The sequence below is a fragment of the Aquarana catesbeiana genome, linkage group LG09, assembly GCF_042186555.1.
Source record: "Aquarana catesbeiana isolate 2022-GZ linkage group LG09, ASM4218655v1, whole genome shotgun sequence".
NCBI lineage: Eukaryota > Metazoa > Chordata > Amphibia > Anura > Ranidae > Aquarana > Aquarana catesbeiana.
This window is the reverse complement of record NC_133332.1, coordinates 212733800-212747345: the sequence shown is the minus strand read 5'-3', so window position 1 is coordinate 212747345 and position 13546 is coordinate 212733800. Positions and strand designations below refer to the sequence as shown.

The 13546-nt window shown below is 42.2% G+C and overlaps 1 protein-coding gene across 3 annotated transcripts in view; it reads right to left on the bottom strand.

Moving 5' to 3' along the window:
* The window catches only part of SARDH (sarcosine dehydrogenase), a 217418-nt gene that overhangs the window by 70062 nt on the left and 133810 nt on the right, over positions 1 to 13546 (bottom strand). For all 3 annotated transcript variants that reach the window (XM_073599664.1, XM_073599665.1, XM_073599666.1), the window contains exons 16-17: positions 9967 to 10114; positions 1559 to 1652 (exon numbers count right to left, since the gene is read on the bottom strand). In XM_073599664.1, the coding sequence (XP_073455765.1) occupies positions 1559 to 1652; positions 9967 to 10114 (242 nt within the window). The remainder of the gene's footprint in view (positions 1 to 1558; positions 1653 to 9966; positions 10115 to 13546) is intronic.

The following is a 13546-nucleotide window of genomic DNA, read 5'->3' as shown; positions in this document are numbered from 1 at the left end:
GCACCCTACCTGTCTCTGTATGCCAACTTAGAGTGGGTCTTAATTTCCTCCAATTTTGTTGTCTTTGACCTGGAGGTAAACATATATAAAATTTGGTGCAGTAATAGTGCATCTCTTTAATAGTGGCAATATTAGAAACTGGTTGAAATTGCCTCACGTTTCGGTAAAGCTACCAAAACTGGCAGCAGGGCTTTTTGAATTTAGCGCAGGACCCTTTCAAGGGCCATACGGCCAGAAAAGTGGCACTAATGTTTTATTAAATTCCCCTGTCTATTTCAGCAGAAGAGTTATAAAACATTACATAATTCACACAACTGATGACACGTACAATTAAAAAAAACTACAATATTCTGCATTAGCTGTTCAAGGGACAGGCATGCTTTGCTAGTAAAATGTATGTTTAAACCTCCTTTTTTTCCAATTGTTTCCTGGGGGAACAAGTTGCACTTTTGTAACTTTGTAACGATCCAGAAGAGAGACTTTTATCAGTAATCCTTTTAGACCATCTCTGGCACTCAGAAGTTTCAGAAAAGCTGGAAGCAAGGAGTTAAGAAAAAGATTTGCTATCATCTTCGAGCGATGTTAAATGGAGTACAAAATGCCACAATCTTTCACGGTGTGTGAGAGAAAGTGCCGGGCCGCTGTAGATTGAAGATGATGCCCCTAAGTTGTCTTTCAATCCTTCAGATTGTGTCAGAGGCGTAGCGGCTGAAGCTCCACTGCACAGGGGGGCCGCTTGCTAGACTGCCCAGAAGCTCTTTCCTCCATTATGGCATTAGATCAGTCAGGCAAGGAGAAGATAGCCGGGGAGGATTCACAGACTATCTGGGTTATGGGAAAAAGTAGAGGCTTTTAAGAAAACACAGCTGCAAGAGGGCCGGGGGTCACTGCGCAATCACAGCACCTGCGCACCAAGAATAGAAATGCAGGGAAAGTGAACTGAAAGTGCAACCAACACTAAGTTAACCCGCCTAAAGAAACTAAAAACTTGCTGCCAGTCCTTGGGTTGTAGGAGTCTATGCAGTATGAAAGATAACTGCAACAGCCAGGATAGTCATGGTGACTAATGACCCCATTATTTAATAAATGCATAGTCCTCTGCACAATGTAAACGTTTATTTTCAGAATTATTTCAGCATTCCCATGTTTCTGTCAGACATATGTGTAGGCAATTTAACTTTTTCTGGATTGTTAGAACAGTGGTCCTAGGTATGTTATAGCTGAACAGGAATGAACTGGGAAAACATGAAAGAGGATTCCCAGAGCACTGTGAAATTCTAAAAAGAGCACAGCAGCATTTATGTCCTTTCAAATACTCAATCTCCGACAGGACATAAGGAGAAGAAGAGAGAGGAGCAGAGTCAGTTCTCTGATTTCCTCACTGGTATGTGTGTATGTCAGCTTGAGCTGTTGAGCTATTTAAAACAACAGGACGTTAGCAGGCAAAGTATGACATCTGGAAAGCAGTGTAAAGCTCCACCTGCTGGTAAACATTTTTGTACCACGCATTTCAGACACAGATTAAACAATTGCAAACCATTTCAGTGAACTCATCTACCTTGAATCCGGCTGCGGCTACAATTTTGTGAGTGGAGAATGAAAAAGTTTCATTGCTCAAATCTTCATCCAGAACTTCCTGCAGAATTGAGCGACTGGAAAGAGAAAGCATATTAAACATTATCAGCAAAGGATAGGGACAGGACCTTTGTGTACAATCATGTTAGCTGAGCAGTCAGGTAGTAGAGACGCACAGACACAAGCACATAGTTGGTTGGATTGTCAAGTCCTGGGTTTGTGTATTAGCTTTTCTCTCTTCACAAGGAAAGGAGGTAAAAGGGTAAATTGAGTTAATCCATAACATCCGGACTTTTGGGGTTACATAGTAGGTGAGGTTGAAAAAAAGACACAAGTCCAACCTATGTGTGTGATTATATGCCAGTATTACATTGTATATCCCTGTATGTTGCGGTCATTCAGGTGCTTATCTAATAGTTTTTTGAAACTATCAATGCTCCCTGTTGAGACCCTCACCTGTGGAAGGGAATTCCACATCCTTGGTGCTCTTACAGTAAAGAACCCTCTACGTAGTTTAAGGTTAAAGCTCTTTTCTTCTTATTTTAATGAGTGGCCACGTGTCTTGTTAAACTCCCTTTTGCGAAAAAGTTTTATCCCTATTGTGGGGTCACTAGTACGGTATTTATAAATTGAAATCATATCCCCTCTCAAGCGTCAAGTTCAGTGCTCGCAACCTTTCCTCATAACTAATATCCTCCAGACCCTTTATTAGCTTAGTTGCCCTTCTTTGTACTCAATCCATTTCTAGTACATCTTTCCTGAGGACTAGTGCCCAGAACTGAACAGAATACTCTAGGTGCGGCCGGACCTGAGTCTTTTAGAGCGGGAGAATTATCGTTTTATCTCTGGAGTTGATCCCCTTTTTAATGCATGCCAATATTCTGTTTGCTTTGTTAGCAGCAGCTTGGCATTGCATGCCATTGCTGAGCCTATCTACTAGGACCCCCAGGTCCTTTTCCATTCTCCCCCCAGTGTATAGATTGCATTCAAATTTTTGCCACCTAAATGAATTATTTTACATTTTTGTACATTAAACCTCATTTGCCATGTAGTCGCCCACCCCATTAATTAATTCAGATCTTTTTGCAAGGTTTCCACATCCTGCGGAGAAGTTATTGCCCTGATTAGCTTAGTATCGTCCGCAAATACAGAGATTGAACTGTTTACCCCATCCTCCAGGTCGTTTAAGAATAAAATAAATAGGATTGGTCCCAGCACAGAACCCTGGGGGAACCCACTACCCACCTCTGACCATTCCGAGTATTCACCATTTATCACCACCCTCTGATCTCATCCTTGTAGCCAGTTTTCAATCCATGTACTCACCTTATGGTCCATGCCAACAGACCTTATTTTTAAACATTTATGGGGAACTGGGTCAAATGCTTTTGCAAATCCACATACACCACGTCTATGGGCCTTCCTTTATCTAGATGGCAACTCACCTCCTCATAGAAGGTTAATAGACTGGTTTGGCAAGAACGAATCTTCATGAATCCATGCTGATTACTGCTAATGATACCGTTCTCGTTACTAAAATCTTGTATATAGTCCCTTATCATCCCCTCCAAGAGCTTGCATACTATTGATGTTAGGCTAACTAGTCTGTAATTCCCAGGGATGTATTTTGGGCCCTTTTTAAATATTGGCTTTTCTCCAATCACCTAGTACCATTCCAGTCAGTAGACTGTCAGTAAAAATTAGGAACAATGGTCTGGCAATTACTTGACTGAGTTCCCCAAGTACCCTCGGATGCAAACCATTTGGTCGCGGTGATTTATTAATGTTAAGTTTCCTATCCTCTGTTAACCATGGAGGTGCTTCCTGTGATGTATCATAAGGATAAACACTGCAGTTTTGGTTACTGAAGCCCCCGATTCCCTCGTGAAGACTGAGGAGAAGAATAAATTCAATACCTTCACCATCTCCCCATCCTTTGTAACCAGATGTCCTTCCTCCTTTTTTATGGGGCCAATATGGTCTGTCCTCACTTTTTTACTGTTTACATACGTTAAAGAATTTCTCTGGATTTTTTTTTGCTCTCCTCCGCTGTGTGTCTTTCATGTTCTATCTTAGCCGCCCTAATTGCACCCTTACATTTCTTGTTGCATTCTTTATAAAGTCTGAATGCTGATTGATGATCCCTCAACCTTGTAATTTTTGAAGGCCTTCTCCTTTGCTTTTATATGCAATTTTTACATTGGAGTTAAGCCATCCAGGACTTTTGTTCGCCCTTTTAAATTTATTACCCAATGGGATGCATTGGCTAATGCCCTTATTTAAAGTGGTGTTCCACCGGGAAAAAAAAAAGCATGAATGTTCCTAAAAAAATAAAATTAAAAAAAAACATTTGGAAAAATTTTTTTTTTTTACTCACCTCTAAATGGCTGTTGCTATGGGGTCCCTCATAGTCTGCCTCCTTCAGTGCCTGGGCTGGTGACATCACTTACCCTCGGCGCAGGACGGGCTCAGCTCTGCCCCCTCCCTCTTGTCAATCATCTAAGACACATTACAAGTCCCAGATGACTGAGCGGCCAATCATGGTGCGCGGCGCCGCTTGCGTATGCACAGTGGGGGAGACGAGCGGAACTTCTATCCCCCACATCGCTGGACCGTGGGACAGGTAAGTGTCTGATTATTAAAAGTCAGCAGCTGCAGTATTTGTAGCTGCTGACTTTTAATTTTGTTTTTAAAATGGGAACTCCTCTTTAATATGCTCTTAAAGCAAACCCATCTCTCCTCCTTGTTCTTTGTTCCTAAGATTTAATCCCAATTCATGCCTTCTAACAAGGTTCATAGTTTAGGGAAGTTGGCTCTTTTGAAATTCAATGTCTTTGTATTCCCCTTATGTTTCCTATATGTGTGATTTATACTGAAGCCAATTGACCTGTGATCGCTGTTTCCTAAATTGCCCCATATTTCCACATCAGTGATCAGGTCTGTATTGTTGGTTGAGTTCTTTACATTTTTAGTGCACAGAACTCCATGATATCGTGACTTTTTGGTTCTTTACAGTTTTAGTGCACAGACATAGTGACCAAGTTTGTAATCAGGTGGTGGACAAAATAATGTAAACCCCTTCAATCAACTGTTATGAAAGACTTAAAAGTAGTGCCACCCCATCTCCCCATTCTTCCTCACTGTGAGATGATCGCGGATGTCCCCACGGACATCGAGTCCACGGGACCCGCGATCACGGCCACAGAGCTCCCGGCGGGTGCGCACGTGTGCCCGCAAGCTGCCTCTTAAAGAGCAACGTACAGGTACGTTAATCTGCCTGTACGTGCCCTTCTGCCGCAGTATATCTGCGTGAGGCGGTCGGGAAGCGTTTAAGACTGGTTCACAGAGGGGATGACTGAATTCTGCAGTAATTCTGCAGGCTGTACTTTTGTAACACAAAGCAACTATCCTGTTAAGTAGGGTTGTCCCGATACCACTTTTTTAGGACCGAGTACAAGTACCGATACTTTCTTTCAAGTACTCGCCGATACCGATTACCGATACTTTTTTTTTAAATGTCACGTGACAGTGTGTTTTGGGGTTTTTTTTGTTTTTTTTTTTTAACAGTGCTTGCTTTTTTGGGGGGGGGGGGGGGGGGGGGTGAACGGTGTATGTGTGTGTTTTTTTTTTTTTTATTTACAACTTTTATTTTTTACAATAATATTTTTTTTATTCTTTATTGTTTTTTTTTTTTTGTTTTTTTTTAATCAGCCCTTTTGGGGGGCTTTGGTGAGATATCAGGGGTCTTAACAGACCTCTGATATCTCCCCCTTGAGACAGAGAAAGAGACAGAGGATAGAGATTCCCCAGTCCCTTTCTCTGCAGCCTCAGCTGCACTGAGAATGAATGGAGAGAAGACAGCGGCTTCTCTCCATTCATAAACTGACACATCATAATCACAGGAGATTACAATGTTTCAGTTATTGTGAATGGACAGAGTCAGCTGACTCTATCCATACACAAAGGAAGGAGGAGGGGGACTGAGGAACGGAGGGGGAGAACGGAGGGAGACAGATAAGGAGAGCAGAACGGAGGGGACAGATAAGGAGAGCAGAACGGAGGGGACAGATAAGGAGAGCAGAACGGAGGGGACAGATAAGGAGAGCAGAACGGAGGGGGACAGCGGAGAGGCACAGAGGAAAGGAGGGGGCACGGAGGAGGATGCAGTGACAGTCAGCTGTGAGCGATCACCGCTGTATGTCACTAAAGCTGCTGAAAGCCGCTGGGGGAGAATCTTGTAACTCCCCCATGCGCCGATCACAGCTGTCTTCCAGGTATCGGGGGAAGCATCGGGAGCATTTGCCCGAGTACAAGTACTCGGGCAAATGCTCGGTATCGGTGCCGATACCGATACTAGTATCGGTATCGGGACAACCCTACTGTTAAGTATCTGTATTTCAGCAGTGCTTACAGTCACTTTGATGGGGCAGTTTTTCACTTTTGGCATGTGCTGACAGTTTTAGGACTTTTTCCGTTCACCCCTTTTAATGTTTTTTGATTTTTTTCATTGGTGTACCTGCAAATTAAGGCCAGACTTTTGGCCTCTTTTGAACGCGGATATTTTGTCCCACATTGCTATAAACACACGTCAAAGTGTTAATACTGCTAACTAAAAATGTATTTAAAATTTTAATTTAACCAATTCAAGGGTGGCAATTTTGGTGTTTACACTATTCTAACACCCCTCTGAAGTTGACTAGATATGCAAGCTGTACAGGAATTTTGCATGTGGCAATAAGGATTGCAGTGATTTCTTTTATTAGGAGTTAATGCAATATCTCGCTGCTTTTGGCCTGTCACATGGCGCTCGGCTTGCGCACACACACGCGCCTGCAGTATGTAAGCCACCCGCATTAAAGATTGATACAAGTTGAAAGGAATACAGACTGGGGGGCAGACAAGAGAGAGAGAGGGCTTGTTGATTTTAAACAGACATGGCAGGTTGTACAGAAAGACCTTAAGGAAGGCGGGTGAATTCTGACAATTTACCATAGAATGCTGTAAACCGTCAAGGTGGAAAGGCACTTTCGGTAATATTATTATATAAAGGTCCTGTCAGTTATACGGGTAGCCTACATTGAGAAAATTGCCCATCACCAGTTGAGCAATCTAGGACTTGTGATGTGACTTAGGCCTCATGCACACTGCTGCTCCTAAACTCACATTTAGGAGTTTTTAGCGTTTTTTGCCAAAGCCCTAGAACTCAGCTCAATAAAAGCCTATGTGCCCATGCACACATTTAGGAGCAGTAGAGTTTAGAGGCAGTCAAAGCTCTTCTCCTGAACTCATAAATCGAGTTCAGGAGAGGAGCCTTTGGGCATAAAAAACGCCAATCGCGCATAAACGCGTCTGAACGCACATAAACGATAGGCGTGTTTAGAACTTCAGCATTAATTAACTTCATTGGCCAGAATAAATTAAAATTCTGGCCACTGAAATAAATAAACTACCAAACACAATATGCTGCTAAACTCACCTAAACTGGTTTGAAAAAAATCATCTTAGGTGAGTTTTTTAACGCCAATTTTCTCCTGTCAGGAGAAACAGCATTCACAATAAACCAATGTGCACGAAGCCTCAAGACCCATTCAGTGTGGTCTCCAAATCTATTTTCAAATGTATGCATTTAAAACCTCTGTTTTTAACCTGAGTAGTTGAAACGAATTAGTTAGATCTTTTTCTGGCTAACTTGAAATTGTGCTGGGGACTGTTTTGTATATTGCACTGCCCATGAGTTCTTTTCTGTTTTTTGCTAGTTTCAAATGGATCAGAGCGTCTGCTATTATTGCCTTTTTGGATTTGGTGCACAGGAAGTTTTTAGCTACCTGGTGATGTCTGGGCCTCTGGTGTGTTGCTGTATTTTCAAGCTTCATTCACATGGGCAGCAAAGGGGCGGTAAAAAACAGGTGTTTTTGCTGTTCCAGCTCCATTTTGTTGTTCCGACCACCCACCTAAAGCCTATCATTGCAGCCAGAGAGGTTTGTGCACATGCAATTTTTACTCAAAATGTTGAGTTTGACAAGGGTCACTGCCTGTCAAACTTGCCGATAGAAGTCAATGGGACTTGCAGTTGTGGTACAGTATTCCCATGCAAAATTCCACTTCAGGTGTAAAAAAATTAAAAAACGGCCCAAAAAAAATCAGAATTCGGGAGACAGCAGAATTTGCCCCTAATACCTGCAAACCTCTTCACAGTTGCTTCTGGTCATTTTACAGAGGGCGGTTAGCACTGCTGCCCTTGTTAAAGAAGCCTTAAGAGGATAAAGGCTGCCTCCAAGTGAGCCTGTCTTCTCTTTGTGCATTGATATATATGTCCCACAGTTGGGAAAATCAAAGTTTATCAGAGGTGCCTTGGCAGGCAGTGAATTAATTAAACAAACTCAGTAGTTGAAACAAGCTAGTTTGAATGTGTGCTGGGTCCCCCGGTGTACAGTTCATGACCCATTCAGTCTTGTTTGCCCAGGTGTGTTTAATGTGCATCATGTTTTGTGTTAGGATGCCCATTCAAATAAATGCACTATTGTCTCTGATGCAGTTCACCACAACATACAGTAGTGCATTACCGTGGGTTGTGGTGCACTGTAATGCATGTGAATCAGAGGTGTGTTGCCATACGTTACCATTAAAAAACATTAGCACTGCAACACGCAAACACAAGTATGGTACATTGCAGTGATATGCACACCAAAATAGACAGGTGTGAAATGGCCCTAGGCATATCTACTGTCCATTGCTTTGTTTAGTCTCCTGTGGTTCTGCAGTGTACAGTGTTTTTTTGGCTCTGCCCGCTTTCCTCAGGTTTGCTCATTGTTATGTACAAGTGGTGACACCTGCCTGTATGGCAAGGACTGCATGAGACCTGCATGCACTATGCTGCTCAAAGCAGTGTTGGAAGAGATAGAGAGTATGCACGGAAGTCTTGAAATTTCAGCCTGTGTGCTCTTTGAAAGACAGCCCCCATCCACACCAACAGCATCGATTGAGGAATCTCTACTGCCAGCTATTGTATTAAGGCAACACTTCCCTACCTGCTCACGGTCTTCTATTGCATGCGCAGCTCAGTGTGCATTCCCGGCACACTCCAGCTGTGCTGAAATTATGGACTCCCGATAATGTGCACGAGATGATGATTTCCTGGACCGATCAATCAAGAGGCCGAAAACCTGGTGTGACAGACTGAACAGGGGCTTTTGGAGGGGACTGCAGGGTAGCCTCTTTCCTACTGATTATGGGCCCTGGCTTTTGAGGGGGCTCTATTCTTTGCCTGTGCCTTGGGGACCTTTGGAGTGGCATTGCTTCGGATTCGGGTCCATGTCTCCCCAAAACACAAAGACTCTGGGAACCTAGGACCTGGGTACAGATCTGGGGCCTCTATTCCCAAACCAGCATTGATTGCTTCAAACCCCCCCACTCAGGCTCAGAACAGATAACATAATGCGCTCAAAACAACCTGATGCTGGGGTCTCCTGCTATATTCTGTTTACTAAGGTGTCTTTCTCTCATAGTATAGTTTCCCCATCGTGTGCCTACTAGATGTAAAATCCCATTGTTAAATGAGTCACCTATTGTTTCTGTCTGTCTGCTAAACATCTTAGATATGTGACTAGCATTGTGTCCACTTTACCTTGTTACCAAACTATTGTGGGATGTTTATATGTTTAAGTTAATTAGCTTACTGTATATGTTTATGGTAACTGTTCATTAGATGTACTGTTAGATGTGTGGATATTACTGTTTACAGTTTGCATTGTTTAGTGTAATGTCATCAAGCTCTTACCTGATTTTGTGTGGTATATATTCTGTGCGAATTTACAATAAAGAGTCAGTTCCAGGTTGCACCTAAGCTAGTGTCGTCCAGTTCTTGAGTGCAATTCTCAGCTATAATACCTGATTCCTGGTTCCACAGTAGAGGAAGCTGTATATTGGTGGGGCACCCAGGCTGGGTGCCAGGCGGTCCGTCACACTTGGCACCCAGAAATAACTGGGGAGAAGATGACAGTGGCTAGCGAGGAATTTAACTGCCGCATTGCTACAATGAGGAGGTGAGTATTTTGTTATGTTTAATTCAGCTTTAAAAGGAAAGAGGCAGTGATCTGGTTTCAAAAGAGAATCCCCCCTACATTTTAAGGACGTTTGGAAGCCATGTACAATGCAGTTATACATTTCTGTACAATCTGCCAACAATCCATTTTATTTTTATCCAATCAAGCAGGCCCTCAACCCTCTTTAATTCAAAGAAGATTTGATCAGGTTGGAATTTGTGCTACCTTTTAGACTCCAGAATATCTGCATTCCGGGCATTCGTTTCTGAATGCATAGGACCCTAAATGCATAATGTATAACTCAGTTAGTACAACTCATTGTATATAAGGAGCCTTCTAGTTTCCCTACCTGGCAGGCCCTTGTATGCTGATCATCCCCAGGTCCTCTGAACAGTCAATAAGTTTACAGTTAAATTTCTTATCTTGAAGGATAGTGGTGATATGACTCCAGTTGTGCTGAGCTACCGCTCCTCCAATTGCCAGGTAGAATCCATCCCCTGTAAAATGTTCCATTCAGTAAAAGTTCAAATATCTGTTCTGTGCAAAAGATTGCCCCACCAGGTAACTACTGATATCTGACCCTTCTGAAATTACAGGATTTCTTTACTAAACCTGGAGAGTGCAAAATTTGGTGCAGCCATGCATGGAAGCCAATCAGCTTCTAACTTCAGCTAGTTCATTTAAGCTTCGACCAAAAAAAAAAAAAAAAAAAACTGTGAGCTGATTGATTTCTATGCACAGCTTCACCAGATTTTGCACTTTCCAGGTTTAGTAAATCAACCCCTATGTGGCTGTCCTGCATAGGAACATAGTGAAAGACTGGTGAAGCTTCCAGCAAGGAATAAAATCTGATTAAAAGTAGACGAAGATCAATGGCCAATCAAGGACAGTAAAAGCAGCCAGAAAACTTTTAATATATTAGTAAGAAATGCTGCAGCTGTATTAAAACACATTCAGTGTGCCTAAATGTATATGGCTAGACAATTTTTTAGTTTTAGACTATGAATGATGAATGGTTGTAACCTCTTCAAGGTTTTTTTTTGCTATTTGTGTCCTGTTATGGAGATTTTCAATCTCTACCTGTCCCAGAGGCACAACAGGAGAATTTTTCTCAAAGTGTATTTCCACTTCTACTTCACTTCCACTGCATTTGGTACATGTTCCCATTCACACAACATAATTTTAAAAAGATGCTGCTTAAGTTAGTACTTCCTTTTTACTTGCCTAATGCCGCATACACACGACCGGACTTTACGGCAGACTTTGTCCGGCGGACTTTTGGACGGACTTTCCGAATGAACGGACTTGCCTACACACGATCAACCAAAGTCCGACTGATACGTACGTGACCAAGGACCAAGTATGCCGTAAAGTCCAGCCGTGTGTACGCGGCATAAGTGTGATTAAAGCCAAACATGAGTATATCTCTTCTAAGTCCATTCTGTATCTGAGTATAGAAACTTTCTGTCATTCAAGGTGCTCACATTAGAAAATACCTGGTTGATCCTGTTATTTATGTTGGCTTCTTTATTGTTAGCTGCAATGCAATTGCACTAGTTCCTGTGGGTGCTCTGTTGCCACTCTAATGCCCTGTACACACGATAGGATTTTCCAATGGAAAATGTGTGATAGGACCGTGTTGTCGGAAATTCCAACCGTGTGTAGGCTTCATCACACATTTTCCATCGGAATTTCCGACACACAAAGTTTGAGAGCTTGCTATAAAATTTTCAAAATCCGTTGTCGGAAATTCCAATCGTGTGTACACAAATCCGACGCACAGAGTGCCACGCATGCTCAGAATAAATTAAGAGAAGAAAGCGATTGGCTACTGCCCCGTTTATAGTCCCGACGTATGTGTTTTACGCCACCGCGTTCAGAACGATCAAATTTTCCGACAACTTCGTGTGACCGTGTGTATGCAAGACAAGTTTGAGCCAACATCCGTCGGAAAAAATCCATGGATTTTGTTGTCGGAATGGCCGATAAATGTCCGACCGTGTGTATGGGGCATTAGTACGCATGCTTCACAAGTTTACAGAGAGGAAGCAGTTTGCTTCCTATTTTTTACACTGGAGGCCTCTGCCTCCTTCGTCACCAAAGGGGCAGCTCCATCAAATTGAATGGCATGTCCTCCCTCCTCCTCTCCTCACCATGTGATCTTTGTATCTGCTTACAGGTGGCTCTAGTGGGGATGACTGATGGAGCTTCTACTGTCCCTCTAGCCAGTCACCTCAGACACCTTCATCAGAGGATTCTCACTTGCTCCTCCCCCAGATCGTACTGGGTGGTGGAGAGCAAGTTACAGATGTCAATAAAATAGACAAAATTGTAAATAGACAAAATGGTATTTATTATAGTGTGTGCTATATATGCTTTATTAGATTGTTGTATTTAATGATTATCCTTGTGTCATTACCCTTCTATGTAATGTAAATGGGTGGGCTGGGGAGTTAGAGTTACCATAATTAACCTTGCCTATACTGGCAGATCTCACTATCAGTTGTAAACAAGATGATCACACAGTCTGCCTAATAAAGGGTTGAAGTGTTTTTAATGGAATTTCCTTAAAAAAACAAAAACAAATGTGTAATGCTTACCTGCTCTGCGCAATAGTTTTGAACACAGCAGCCCTGATCCCCTTTTTTTTGGGTCCCTGCTGACAGTCCTGGCTCCTTCTCTCTGCCAAGTGCTCCTAATAGTAAGCCCCTTGCTATCGGGGCACTCGAGCAGCCTCGCTCCATAGCTGCACTCTGTGTGTCCATGCACACATGGAGCTCAGCTCTGCCCTGTCCCCACTCTCTCTGCTGCTATTTGAGCCAATGAGGAGAGAGAGAGACCCTCATGCTCTGATGCACATCGCTGGATCAAGATGGGGCTCAGGTGAGTATTATGGGGGTGGGGCTGCAACCAGAAGGTTTTTTACCTTAATGCATAGAATTAAAGTAAAGTAGAAGTAAAGTAAAAAGTCTTGAGCCTTTAGAACCGCTTTAAGCATCTCAAGACTTGTGTGGTATTGTATGTTGCTGTTCCTAAAAAAAATGTCTGTCCCTACATCTGCCATCGAATAACATATTGTAAGCTATTGTGAACAATTTCTAGCCTCCTCAAGAGTCCCATTCATAAACAACTAGAAAGTTAAATAGATTTTTAAATGCTTTTTATGTGTGCATATGAATGGTAACAAAGCATAGTTGCAGTTTCTCGAAAGCTGACTGCAAAAGTGGAAATACACTTTAAGTATGGGGAAATCCCCGCTTAGTTGTAACCTAAAACGCCCAGGTGCACAGGAACATAGTTGAGAATTATTGCAGAATGACATCCAAGATATATATTAAAAAAACAAAATAAAACAAAAAAAAACAAAACAAAACACTAAGGACGACTCAGGATGGATAAAATACAGAGGCACACAAACCCATATAAAAGAAGTCTAGTATTGCATGAAGACATTTAGGGATGAATCTAGGACATGCAGAAACATCAGATGGTCTTTAGAGTAAAAATATCAAATTGTCATGCAGCGTAGCCCTTGAACCGAGCACACAGCACCACTCTGTGCTCCCATCAGAGATTAGAATGAGAGCTTCAAAGCCAAAGAAGGAACAGAGAGCCTTGGGTCGAGGTCATGGCTGCGTGCAGGGAATTGCCAGAGATAGGGACACTAATGGGGAATATATATCATTCAGTGTTCTACAAATCTGTGCCCCCACAATGCTTTCATATAACATTGATTAAATAGAACAACTTGGCAGGTCAACTGTAAGAGAATCAGAAGTATATGAACAATAAATCAAATAATTTAGGTTTAGTATGTTAGAGATTGAAATAGGAAACAACAATCCAGATTATTCTCCGTAAAATGAAATATATTTTGCCAATTTTGTGTACTTTTTTTTTTTTTTTTTTACCAATTTAAATAACTGTTT